A 13354-nucleotide genomic window follows, 5' to 3' on the forward strand; every position below is an offset into this window, starting at 1 on the left:
ACAAAACCCCGACAGTCCCTCAGCTGTGTGCACTTGGGTATTTTATTTGCTTATTCATAAAGACTTTGGTTTAAGCTTCAGTCCTGAATCCCAGAGAGGGAGGGGTGCAGGCAAGCTAAAAACTAATGAATACTGTGTTCAATTTTTCTGCAGCTCTACAGAAGAGCCTGAACATAGAGAACACAGTATTTGAGGTTATGTACTGACACCCAAAGCCTTGTCTCTTTCCAGCTCACTTCTCAGGCCCAGGTTGTTTTCTCCCTCCCGCTGGATATGAAAACCCCAGTTCTCAGCATTTTGGCTTTATCGACTCCTCATTAATTCCAACATTTCAAGATTAGTCTTTTCAAGAATGGCAGTGCAGGGGGCTTGCCAACCCAGGAACACAATGTTATTACAGGAACTCTCATGTCTCTATTCTCAAAGAGCACAGGGAGACAAACTATTAGTCTACATGGTACATTGATCAAAACAATTAGGGAAAAGAGAAAGGACGTGCTGGGAAGATGTCTGGGTTTCAGCTGGGATAGAGTTAATTTTCTTCTTAGTAGCTGGGGCAGTGCTGTGTTTTGGATTTGGTGTAAGAACAATGGTTGTTGCTGGGTGATGTTTATACTGTGTCAAGGACTTTCCAGTTTCTCTGGCCCTGTCAGCCAGAGGACTGGAGGGGCACGGGGAACTGGGAGGGGACACAGCCAGGACAGCTGACCCAAACTAGCCAAAGGGATATTCCATACCATATGGTGTCACGCTGAGCACATATAAGCTGGGGGAAGAAGGAGGAAGGGGGGACATTTGGAGTAATGGCATTTGTCTTCCTGAGTAACCGTTACACGTGATGGAGCCCTGCTTCCCTGGGGATGGCTGAGCACCTGCCTGCCCGTGGGAAGCAAGCGCTGAATGAATTCCTTGTTTTGCTTTGCTTCTGTGCGTGGCTTTTGCTTTACCTATTAAACTGTCTTTATCTCAACCTACGGGTTTTCTCACTTTCACTCTTCTGGTTCCCTCCGCCATCCCACTGTGGGGCGAGTGAGCGAGCGGCTGCACAGTGCCTGGTTGCCAGTGGGCGTTAAGCCACCACAGAAGGGAAAATATTATTTGCTTCCTGCATGCAGAGACCACAGGGAACATGGGCCTATGGGGCAATGACGGAGATCAGAGCGCAGCTCCCATCAAGTGGTGCAGAGACGGCTTCAGAGCGAAACAGTTAATGTGTGCAGAAGTCACTACATTCTCTAGCAAAGTAGCTTAGGCTTTGAGCCAGTGGCCAGTGCAAAGAGAAATGGAAAACAAATGAATCACTTTTTTGCCTCTGGATTATTAATGGCACTCAGCAACGTCCTGAAGCCTTTGCACAGAGCAAGTAGAGTACAGCGCTGGCAAGGAAGCCACCAGCAGGCACATGTCCACAAGCTCTGTCTCACCAGCTAGGCACAGGTAACTGCACATACCCACACTGACAGCCTCTCTCCTGGTACGAGGCAGGTGTAGGACACGGGACTCCCCTAGAGCCCCGTGTTCTGCTTTGATAAGCTAACAGCCAGAAGTTGCACACAGCCTCTTAAGCAGGGTACAGAGTACATTCCACCTTACTTAGGCTGTCCAGGTCTTTTTTTAATTTTTTTTAAGCAAGACTTTCTCTCACCCTCCTTTTCACAAACAAGGGTAGATTCATGAATTCCTACAGTGATTACACAAAGCAAGCTTCTAGGCAGGGAGACTGACAAGTGTGTATTTAATTACAAAACGTGTCAAGTTATTTTTCCAAATATTTTCAAAAGCTTACAAAACCTTTCAGAATGATCATGGAAATTCTCAAAACTTCAAAGTCTCCTTCAGTTAATTCAGGCTGAGTGTATCTTGCTTCAGGCAACCCAGCAAAAAACAAGTGAAGCTGAAAACAGATGATCAGCTGTACAACACAGATGGCATATTTTTCTTTACTATTGCATAATATTTCACATGCTGGACAAATACGTTTCTTCAGAGGTGTAGCTAAAATGTAAATATTAGGGCAAACACCAGTAATGTTACTATACTCCAAATTGCTAAAAAATATTAAATAAGTTTAACATAGCAGCAGAAGTTCTCTTACTAATTTTCAGAGTGAGAGTAAAACAGCATACAGTCCCACATATGCGCCAATAGCTCTCAAACCACATCCTTGGAACAATTTTTTATTTTTTTTTCCCCCAAAGCACTTTTCTAAACATTTTTAGGAATTGGCTGTCTTCAGCAAGCACACAGTTCCCAGCTGACTCGGAATTTCCATAGGGTTATTTTCATACTGAATCTTGCTGAATCAGCCTCAAGCTAGACAGACACTACCGCTAACAGAGAAACACAGAAAGAGAAATGCACCCATTATGAGCAGCGCACTCCACCCCCCCAACAAAACTGAGCTTCTACATCCAAAAGCAAAAGAAGTTTCTGTTTCAAAGTTGCTGATTTTAAGAACCAACAACCCAGCCTTGGCTTCGTAACCTTTGAGAATATTTTGTGTATCACAGGGGAGTGGAGGATTTTCTTTACCTGCACCAGCCCCAGAGAAAGCATGCTCTCAAGGCCTTTACAGCAGCTCTGCTCCTCATAGCTAACACATAGTATGCAGGGGGCACCCCCAGACATCATTTGCCACAATGCAGGAGGGAATGTAAGAGGTCTACTCCACCTGCAGTGATTTGTTTCCCTTTCCTCACTCTTAGAAAGACAGGAGCAATGAAGAAATGCAGAGGCACCAGGGGAACAGAAGTGCAGCCAGGGATCTAGCATGGATATAGATGGATGCATGCCCAAAATGCCTCCCAAAAAGAGAGGCACAACAGTATTGTCTCCCCAACTTCTCTCCCCTCCTTCCTCCAACTGGCTGAAAGACACTCACCAAATACACACATATGGGATTATTCCTGAAGGGGAAAGGAGAATAGGGCTTTCCCATGTGAATGAAGCTAAAACAAAAAAAATACTAGAAATGCCGATTGCATTTGTTTCCTAACCTAATGTTTCTTATCAAATTGCTATAATGAATTGCTCCTTACTCTAACTTAAATTAATTTTACAGCTAAGTGACTTTATTTTAGACATACTGGGATCATCAACATCCTTAAAGTAAACTACACTAGCAGATTCCTTTACACAAATATACAACCACTGTGTATTGCTTCATTGCCTCAAACTCCTTTTCATTTTATATTCCTTAAATGCTTTCATACAGGTTTTGTTGGGTTGGTTTTGTTTTTTTTTTCATTTGAAAAATATTTCATATAATCATAGTATAGTTTGGTTTGGAAAGGACCTTTGAAGCCCATCTAGTCCACTGCCCCTGCAATAAGAAGGGACATCTTCAACTAGATCAGGTTGTTCAGAGCCCTGTCCAGCCTGACTCTGAATGTTTCCAGGGATGGGGCATCTACCACCTCCCTGGGCAACATGTTCCAGTGTTTCATGACCCTTATCGTAAAAAATTTTCTTCCTTATATCTACCTGTCTGAATCTACCCTCTTTAAGCTTAAAACCATTACCCCTTGTTCTACTGCATCAGGCCCTACTAAGAAGTTTGTCCCCAGCTTTGTTATAAGCCCCCTTTAAGTACTGGAAGGCTGCTGTAAGGTCCCCCCGGAGCCTTCTCTTCTCCAGGCTGAACAGCCCCAACCCTCTCAGCCTGTGGTCATAGGAGAGGCGCTCCAGCCCCCGATCATTTTTGTGGCCCTCCTCTGGACCCACTCCAACAGGTCCATGTCTTCCCTGTGCTGAGGACTCCAGAGCTGGTTGCAGCACATATTCATACTCCATTTCATATTTGGTTTCTATTTTTTACTTTAAATTATTTTAAATCAGAAATAGAGTTATCATATGGAACAGAAGGGAAAGTGTCTGTCCTGTTGCTCAGCATGTAAGGCACAAACAATGTTTTTCACAAGTCTACTGCAGTACCTGAAGGTTCCCATCAAGCACCCAGTTTTCTCTTGTCTTTTCAGATGTTTGGTGTTACAAAATTTCCCTCCCTAGCCAAAATGGCCTATTTTCATCCCCAAAGCTGTTGTTAGTCTGCTGTCTCCTGCCACTTACTGGCAGGAAGTCTGAATTTGGAGATCCAAACTGTGAAAAACTTTACTATGGACACTTTGTAACCAGATTTACCCAGCTGTTAGGGCCAAACGGCTTAGGGGCTGGGAGGCTGTAAGGAGAACCATGACGTGCCCTCTCAGTTGCAGAATGCCATGAAAGGAACTTTTTTCAAAATTAAAGCCTCTGAGGAGGTCGCAGAGGAGGTACTAAGCACAAGTTCTGTCTACTTCCAGCACAGCTGGTGCTCCTACATCCCTGAAGTGCTTCTGAAAAAAAAAATATCTCCCATGTAATTGAACGTTTTCCTGGACTAGCTTTAAAACAACAGAGAAAGTAAAAACAACCTACTGAACCTACCGAATAACCAGCTGTGGCTTTACCAGTTACATTTGTCATCAACATAACACACAAAATTACACGTGTTCTGATCACTAACTACCCTGGCTTATGGCAAACTTCCACCACACTCATCAAACTCACTGCTGCCTAAATTCAGGAAAGCACACTTAAGTCAGAAGCAGAGGCCACTACACACCAGTCTGACAGCAGGAACTTTTTCTCCCTTACTCCCTTCCCATCAAGGGTGTTTTGACCACACAGAGAAACACGAGATCCCATCAGAACACACCCCCTCAAAGAAACCATCTTTGCAATTATTCATATGCTCACCAGGAGAGACGGATAAAGTTAGCAGTCATTTAAGGCTGATCTCTGTCTGCACCTCACAGGTATAATGCAGCCAGTTCAAGGTCTTTTCCCCTCAAATGGCTGGAAGCACACAGTTCCTGCCCCTCCCCATTTGCAGATCACACCGAATAACCACCAAGCTCTTGGAGGATACAGAATACAAATGGATCCAAATGGGACACAAACCTACCCAACACACTTGGGAGGTCATTTTCCTGTGGCTAATCAAAGAGAGCATGGAAACACAGATTCAGCATTTCTTTTTTCTGCTATCAGTGATGTTAGCTCACTGAAGGACAGTATCAATGATGTCCTTGTACAGCACCACCAACAAGCTCTGCCTGGAAGTCCCTGCAGCTTCTCCCAAGGATCACCACTGCAGCACTTTCCTCAGCAAGTGATGGAGCCCAGTGCCCATGCTCAGGGCACCCCACACTTGCTGGATGTGGCAGATTTGCTGGCCATGTGTAGATCACATGTGACAAACTACTTCAACATCTGTGTGCTCAGGGCTGCCACCCCTGCCAGAACAAACTGGGTCTTCGAGGGCTCGTCCCTGGAAAGAAGGAAGTGGTCTGAAAGAGATACCCAAGCTGCTCCAGTGGCTGCAGCTGGTGCCTTCTGCCAGCCTCCTGGAAGAAAGACAGCCCTGCTTCATCACACACCCCTCTGCCACAAGGCTAGTGTGATGGGTGAGGTGGTACGGGGCCACCAGGAAAGGCAGCATTGGGTTGGATGAATTGTCTGAGGGGATCACAAACTGAATGGCTCTAAAGTGACCGCAATGATTCTCAGTCATGTAACCTCACCACTGCACTTGCTGAGAGGAGAACAGGTGTAGTTACAGTCTTGCCTTCCAGGTATTTCATCTGCTGAAGCAGCAGCTTGGTCCAGCATTTTCCACTCATAGCCTAAGGATCTTGAGATCTTTAGTTTGGGAATTTTTTGTGTGTGTGGAAAAAAAATCTGACTTGAATGAAATAATTGGATGAAGTTCAACAGCCTTCGTTCTGTGGGAGGAGGGAATGGATGAACATAAGGAACCTGCTCCACCTAAAGATTCCAGATGTTTTGTTAAAAAATAAACCAAACAAATTCCATTCAACTACTCTGAAGATACAAGATCTTTCAAAACAAACCAAATAACATCCCTCTTCCTATTTTTCATGAGTAATGAACTGAAGAAACCCCAATAGTCTTCTGTTGCTCAAACAACTTGAAAAATTCCTGCCCTGCACTCAACAACAGCACCAGGCTGCGTATAAGTCTATCAGTTTCTCTTTTATTGCATCAGCTGCCCAAAAGGGTATTACATAAATGTGAACTCCAGCAATGATTCCAATCCAATGAAAGTCCAATGACTGGGAAAATAATTGCTTTCCCTGTAAAAACTTGTGATTTTACAGTTGAAAATATGCTGCTAGGCAAAGGCAACAAAGAGAGAGGGGAGTAGGAAAAAGGTATCCACAAAGTTAATCTCAAGCAGCAGCATCTCCAAATAGTTTGTAACATGCCTCTGATCACAATCAGTCACATTTACAGTTATAAAAGAAAGATAAAAAGATAGCATATTTAAGAGAATTATTTCCATATTAGATGGAAAAAAAAACCCCTTTTGAGATAAGCAGCAAAGACATGTTTAACAACACGTGAATGAGATGTTAAAAAAAGTGTAATAAGGAAATGCAGGGATATCATGTTTACATACCCACCTGCATGTTCCTTTTTTTCAAGTAACAGGTTTCCTCTGCAGTATGTAACTGCTCACAATCTATTTTACTCCAGTCATGGTTATTTTTACTCCAGGGAACCAGTGGTGTGTCTAACAGCTGAAGCCCATAGACACTTGAATGTCCAAAAAAGCCACTGAGATGTGACTTTAGGGATATGCTTAGTTATTGAAAAATACTCCTGTATTTTTGAAAGCTGGAACATGAATGTTTGTTCAGAAGACATCTGAACTCACAAAGTCATCTCTTTCTAGAGCATGCCAAAACTGAAAATACTTCAAGCTCAATCTTACCGAAAAACATGAGAAGAAAGTAAGCAGCTAACAGAGACTGGGATGGAAGAAACCACAGGCTCCCTCCCCTCCAAAGCAAGAGACCAGCTTCCGCTGGGTGCAGGCGGGTACACATGCCAGCCAACACCCAGCTACAGATACCGGGTAGTTAGGTAGCCAGCAATGTTAAGTCCCGGACAAATGAATTACCCAGTCTTGCCGGTACTCAGCCATCTGACCGCCCGGTGTGTTGCCCCGGACAGGCTTCGGAGGTTTGCAGAAAATGGCAAGTTCCCAGGTTGTGGCCTCCTCTTCCTCCCAACCACAGCCTCCCCCCACTGCCGGGCACCAGCATGAAACCCTACGATGCACGGGTCTGCCAGGCGCAGGCTTGCTGCCGCCTCCTCCTCCACACAGGCAGACTAGGCAGTTTCGTTACTAGTAACACCTGGCACGTGACCAGGGTTTCACCCTCCTTTCTCATCCTTAAAAAGATTTCTTCTGTTTAGTTAAAGGAAGTAAAATTTGCCCAAGATGGGCAAATAATTTTAGTGGAAATGTTTCTGATTTTCTTCCTCTTCTACTGTAGCAGGAAGAGAATGGTATCCCTTTGCATCCCTTGCTAGCATGAAACTAACAATTAGTATTTGACCTTGTAAATGTAAGCAGTAATAAGATCTTGATACTTGACCAACAGACTATTAAGACAACAAATTAAGACAACAAAATTAATTTTAACTTTCTGGGAGGAAAAAAAAAATTGATTTCTCTAGGCTAATTTTAATCTGATATTTAAATATGAAAAGATTAATAGATTAGGAAATGAGAGAAAAAAAATCATACCTCACTTCCAGATGAAAAACAAGACAAATGAAAATTAAGTTTAACTTGTTCCTCTGGGGAAAAAAGCGCAAATGCATGAAAACTAGAAAAATCCTGAATACCAAAAGTACTTTACAACAGCTACCAACAAAAGTGACATACTTAGAGGGAGTTTAAATAAAAAATTGTTAAACAAAGATTGGGTTAACCTTCATTGAACAGCAAGAATCTAGACACCATTTATAAAATAGAAAGACGTTTCTATAGAAACAAGCAATAACATACGAAAAGCGAGTGCACAGATTCCTTTTAGTCAACTTTTATGGCAACAAGTTTAGGATCAACAGCTGCTGGAACAAACTATGAAATACCAGGAGTGGGTTTGCGTTAAGGAGGTGAAAAGGCTTTTCCAGATACTAAACTTGTGCATGTGCAAAGCAGAGAAGGCTTCAGGAGCAATAGAAGCTTCCCTCGATAAATCGTGTTTGTAGTCCCATAATTTCAGGAGTAAATTTCCCCACTGATACAGCACCAGATGAGAAAGTGTCACAGACAGGAACCCAGCATGGCAGGGTCTGAGGGAGAGGAAACCTGCCTGCCCCCATGTTAAGATCTGCTGCCTCTCTCCCCCATTTTAGGCTGCTGTTTACACTCATACTTAGGCTCCTACTACTGTCCCTGTAACTTGATCCCATCCATGCTGCAATTTTACACAGAGACTCGATCAAAAGCAATTTTTAATCCATCTCTTCCTTACACCTGCAACACTTAATTTCCACAGGATTTTGTTTATCAAGGTTCCCCCACTAAAATTTGTCAGCTTGACCCAGCAAAAGGCTTGCAAACCAATGCACATCCAGTGGTATCAATGCCCTGGCTTGCTGAAAAGCACAGCTGTTAATTTTGCCTTTTAAGGAGAAGAAATTTCTATTCACTTCTATCTCCAGAATACTTTTTTTTTTCCCTTAAGAAAACTGGATCTTCACATTATTCAAGCAGAGCATGCTATCTTATCTATTTTAGGTGCTACAGTTATATCTGAAGGATTTTCTGTTAGTTTGTTTTTCTTCAAATGCTGTCAAGCCTCAGAAAACCCACTAATGCTTTTTAGAAAGTTATTATCACGTATTATTTTGTAGCTATGAACCTCTGCAGCAGAGTTAAATTACTTGTAGAGCCAGAACAAATTTGGGATTAAGCTCTCCTTGTCAGGTATTACTATTTTGAGTTCGGAAGCAAATTCCAACAACTGCAAGCAGGAGAAACCTACAATTTTCATATTATCTCAGTGTGGAATAAATTAGAAATAGATGTCTAGCCTTAGGCACCACAGTTTCCACATACACACATTTACTTTAAAACATTCTTGGCCTCTACTGACTTACGATTGCAATGATACCCTTCCAGGCAACGCAGCACACATCCATCCTAGTCAAATGAACAATGAAATTTACATGAGGGATATCACAAGACTGTTGATATTATCCTCTAGTTTTGTTTCTGCTCATTCTTTCCATGCTGAGGAAATACTAGAGATATTGGGAACTTACTCAAAAAGTTCAAGACTTGAACTTAGTTAAGACACTCATGCCTCTTCAACATAATTCTCAATGGGAAGCACCAAAACCCTTTTGTAATAGCTCCTCTAAATGTGAACCCATGTATTAGACTATAAAATACTCCACTTATAGAGATAAAACACTGTTCACAATAATAATTAAACATCCCGAAGTGTTACAAAATCAGGTTAATGAAGAGGTGATTGTCTAAACTAATTTACCTACTTGCGAATGCGTGTATTGTGTATTAACTCTGCATTTAGACATTTTCTATGAGAAGCGTTGGTTTTAGCTTAGCTGTGGGACAGCACTTTGGATTCTGCGTATCGTAAACCAGCACGACGTGGAGATCCTGGCCTCACTGAAGCAACTGGGAATTTTGCCACTGCCTTCGACTTAGATTACAAGAGACTAAAACTCATTATTGCCCAGACAGACAATCTTCGGTACAGAAGACAGCCACATGCCACAGCTTTCAGGAACTCTGTCCACTGTAACACAGCTTGGCTTCCAAGTCCCTATGGATGGGCCGAGTGTTGTGACTCTTGCTAATACTACTGTAATTGTAAAACATGCCCTACTGTAACGCAGCACTTTTGCCTCACCTTTTATTATCACACACTCGCATGCATTCCACCTTTCTATTCTTATTTCATGGTTTAATTTATAGGTGTTGATGAGATTTAGGCTCTAGTAATATAACAAAGGCTAACCTATTTTAGAAAGTGGGTTAAGGAAAGAGATTTGAGGTCCTTAACTCTAGCAATGTTGAAAAAACGTGACAACTTGTGTGTCTGACCAATAACTATCAACAGTTAGGGAAAAAAATGTTAACTCACAGGGTGAAGCAGCAACCCCCTCCCATGGCTTCAGGAGCAGCTGAATCTTTTGGTGCCTTCATATACCACTTCTGACCACCAGCAATGCAATGCAGGAGAGGCGGAAGAAACTACCCAAGTTCTGCAGTGCTTTGAAGACTAAAGTAAGTGTAATTATTCTCACCTTTGCATGCAAACCTACAAAGGATATTAATCACATTAATATCCAGTTCAGCTTTTAAATCTAATCACTGAACTAAGTAATTCTACAGTCTATTGCAATAATGAATTCCAAAGGCTATATATTTATTAACATATCCTTCTCCTAAAAATGTACCTGTCAGTAATTTCATTATGCATGTCCTTGCTGACATAATAATAAGCTTCAATATAAAATTAAAGCCGGAGGGTTTGGAATTAAATAAATAGATTTATTTCCTACAGAGTACTTGCTTAAAAAAAATAATTAAAGAGTGCATACATTATTATTGAGGTCCTACTTGTTAGGAAGGTATTCTTTTAGCATTATATTACTAGGTATGATCTTACACAAACCGAGTTTATTTTGGAGGAAAGGGGGAAAAAGCAAATCACACCCAGGCTACCAGCCCCAGACCCTCACCTGAAAAAAACTCAAAAAAGGCCAAAGTATTTGCTCTCACACAGGCTTTACTTTACCCAAGTTGAGAGAAGTGAGAATTTACACCATTGTTCCCTTAATAGTGCAAACACCCTCAGCAAACACAGCAACGACAACGAGGCCTCCATTGAGGGACTCCAGGTAAGGACCCAGCATGGAAACAAGATCCCTGCCTGCTGGAATAGCAGCGTTCACTAACAGCCTCTCCATGAGAGCAGAAAGGGTAGGGGGAACCAATTATTTTCAGACAAATCCGGACACATTCATGAAAACAAAAAAGTGACAGCACATGACTAGGCTTGATGGCCCAGGAGCCCCTCCAAATCAAGCCACATGTTTGTGCTTCTCTTGACCAAGAGAACCTGGGACTTTCTGTCAAAGTTTGCAGCAAGCGTACATACCACTAACTCCTCACCTAGCTTTAGTCCTCCCTACATGTAAAAATAGAATACTCCTATTTATTTATCAAATTGTAATTATTTTTACTGTTATTTTATACAATGTTCACATTCTCTACATAATTAAAGGCAACTGATGTTCCTTATTTCCAAATCTAGTTTATTATTTGTCCAGATGCTGGCACCTCGGTATGCAGAAAAAATACTCCACATAACAGCAGTGAAACATTTCCAGCAAACAGGAAATATTTTCTCTTTCTTCCTCACCACCTATTTAAAAATTCTGCCTTGCTATCCTAATGTTATGCCCCAGCTTGTCAGAAAGGGCCACAATCACTACCTGTGCTTGAGAAAAGTGGGAAGAGTTTCTCAGCCAAGTGTGCCTGTGGTTACCCAAGCAATACCTGTAGCAACTTCATTTTGAAATGCGTTTAGGCAAGATTGGAAAGCTGGTATGTTAGTGGTTACAGGTTAGGTAGTTACAGCACACCCCACACCCCGAAACCACACCGCCAGGCTCCTCACCCAGCCGGCAGCGGCAATCTGGGGGGTGCTCCCTCCTTAGCAAGGAGTTACAACCAGTTCTAGAGCAGTAACATCCGAGGTGGTCTGATGCAAGTTTTTAACCTCTCTTTTCAGAGTAGACAGCTGTCAGAACCAGCAAATGTTTCTGATTCTCCTCCTGCAATAACCTGCAGGAGGGCTTGTGGACGCACCAAGGGGAACTGCGGTGCCTCTCGGCACATCTGGCCTTACCCTACATTCACGCACCTGCCCTGCTCTGCTCCATTTTTCTAGAGAAAGGGACAAGGAAGATGCACTGACTTACATAAACGGTCACTGAGCGAATTCTCAAGTACCAGGCACCTCTCAGCAGTGGCCTGCTTTTAGCTGCAACATCAGGGAAGTACTACCAGACGCTTTCAAACACTAAACTCTTCTGGCTATGAAAGGGCACCCTTATGGTTAAGCGAAGTCAGGACCATCTTACAAGAATTTTCAACAGAAATGATTAACAAATGAAGCTGGAAAGTACTTCGGGATGTACTCCAGCAGCTGTTTGCCCCCCTGCAATTATCAGCGCTAGTGCAATTCTCCTACTTAACCACCCAAGGCATTCAGAGCAGATGATTACATTAAAGTATCGAATATGAAAAGGTTGTGTTCTTTTGGTCTTTAAATGAGACATCAATAAAGGTGCATTTAAGAACACTGCCTTTGTCTAAGCACCGGGACAATACCGTCTGCAAAACAAAGAGTGCGTGGAAAGCCATTTTACAACTAACAATAGGGAAACCTTTCATTTCCTAAACGAAAAGCCCACTTCCATCCAACATGCCATAAAAATGCATGCCCTGAAGAAAGCAGACAAGTCAAAAAATGAGTCGATATTCTTCGCCAATTACAACACGTTCTGTTTCGTAAGTGACAGAGAGATGGAAGGCTTGAAACATTTAAGTGAACAAATCTTTAACAGAAAGACTGAGAAGTGAAGTACTGGGGAATTCCGGGGATGGCAGCAGCACCCCAATCCTCTCCAGCGAGATGCTCGCACGTGGGTGCCGTGCGGGGACCACCCCTGCACATCTGCTCCCACCCTCTGCCACGCGGACTACGCGGCTCGAAGGGAGACAGACCGGGGGACACCGAGGCCGGGGACACCCCGCCCCCCGCGGGGCAGCCCCACGCAGCCCGGCTGGGTTGCGTAAGCCCCACCGCAGCGGAGCGGCTCGCCCCGCCGCCGGGCTGTAAGGGCTGTAACGGCGGTGCACGGGGGACGAACCGAAAGGCGCTTACGGTTTCCCCTCGCCTGACGCCGGGGGCAGCCCCGAAGCCGCGGCCCGCCCTCCCGGACCTCTTACCCGCTGGCACCCACCTGCTCCTCAGGGCGCCGCCGGTGCCGGGCGGCCGCCGCCCCCGCTTCCCGCTCGGATTCGCCGAGCGGCGGCAGCAGCTCCGCCGCCGAGCCCATGGCCGCTCCGCGCCGAGCGGAGCCCCACGCTCCCCGCCGCTGCCGCCGGGCGGGGCGGGACCGTCACGGGGTGCGGGGGAGCGGCGGGAGGGCGGCGCCGCGGGGAGCGAGGGGCGGCCCCTGGCACCGGCCCGGCGGCGGGGTGCGGGAAGGGGCCGCCCGCTGCTGGGTCCCGCCTCGGGCGGCAGCGGCCGCGGGCCTTCGGGAGCGGGGTCGCTCGCTGCGCGCTGAGGCGGAATAAAAACCAACCCCCACAGCCCCGCTTCCATTTCCCAAGCTTGTATTAAACCCGGGTGTCCGTAAAGCGTTAATTTTAGCAGCGCTGCTTGTTGGCGTGTCTCCGGGGAGGAATGCCCGAGCGGCTGCCTCCTGGCAGCGGGCGGCGGCA

At 44.5% G+C, this 13354-nt stretch overlaps 1 protein-coding gene across 3 annotated transcripts in view; it reads right to left on the reverse strand.

Annotated features, from left to right (window-relative positions):
* The window catches only part of FAM241A (family with sequence similarity 241 member A), an 18203-nt gene extending 5146 nt beyond the window's left edge, over window positions 1–13057 (reverse strand). The window contains exon 1 of one of the 3 annotated variants that reach the window (XM_055697492.1): window positions 12871–13057. In XM_055697492.1, the coding sequence (XP_055553467.1) occupies window positions 12871–12966 (96 nt within the window). In that variant the 5' untranslated portion in view covers window positions 12967–13057. Of the gene's footprint in view, window positions 1–6967; window positions 7389–12870 lie in introns of those variants that run through there. The other 2 variants (XM_055697488.1, XM_055697499.1) reach the window with 2 other exon arrangements.
* Between the last annotated feature and the right edge of the window lie 297 nt (window positions 13058–13354).

The sequence above is a fragment of the Falco cherrug genome, chromosome 1 (assembly GCF_023634085.1).
Source record: "Falco cherrug isolate bFalChe1 chromosome 1, bFalChe1.pri, whole genome shotgun sequence".
Taxonomy (NCBI): Eukaryota; Metazoa; Chordata; class Aves; order Falconiformes; family Falconidae; genus Falco; species Falco cherrug.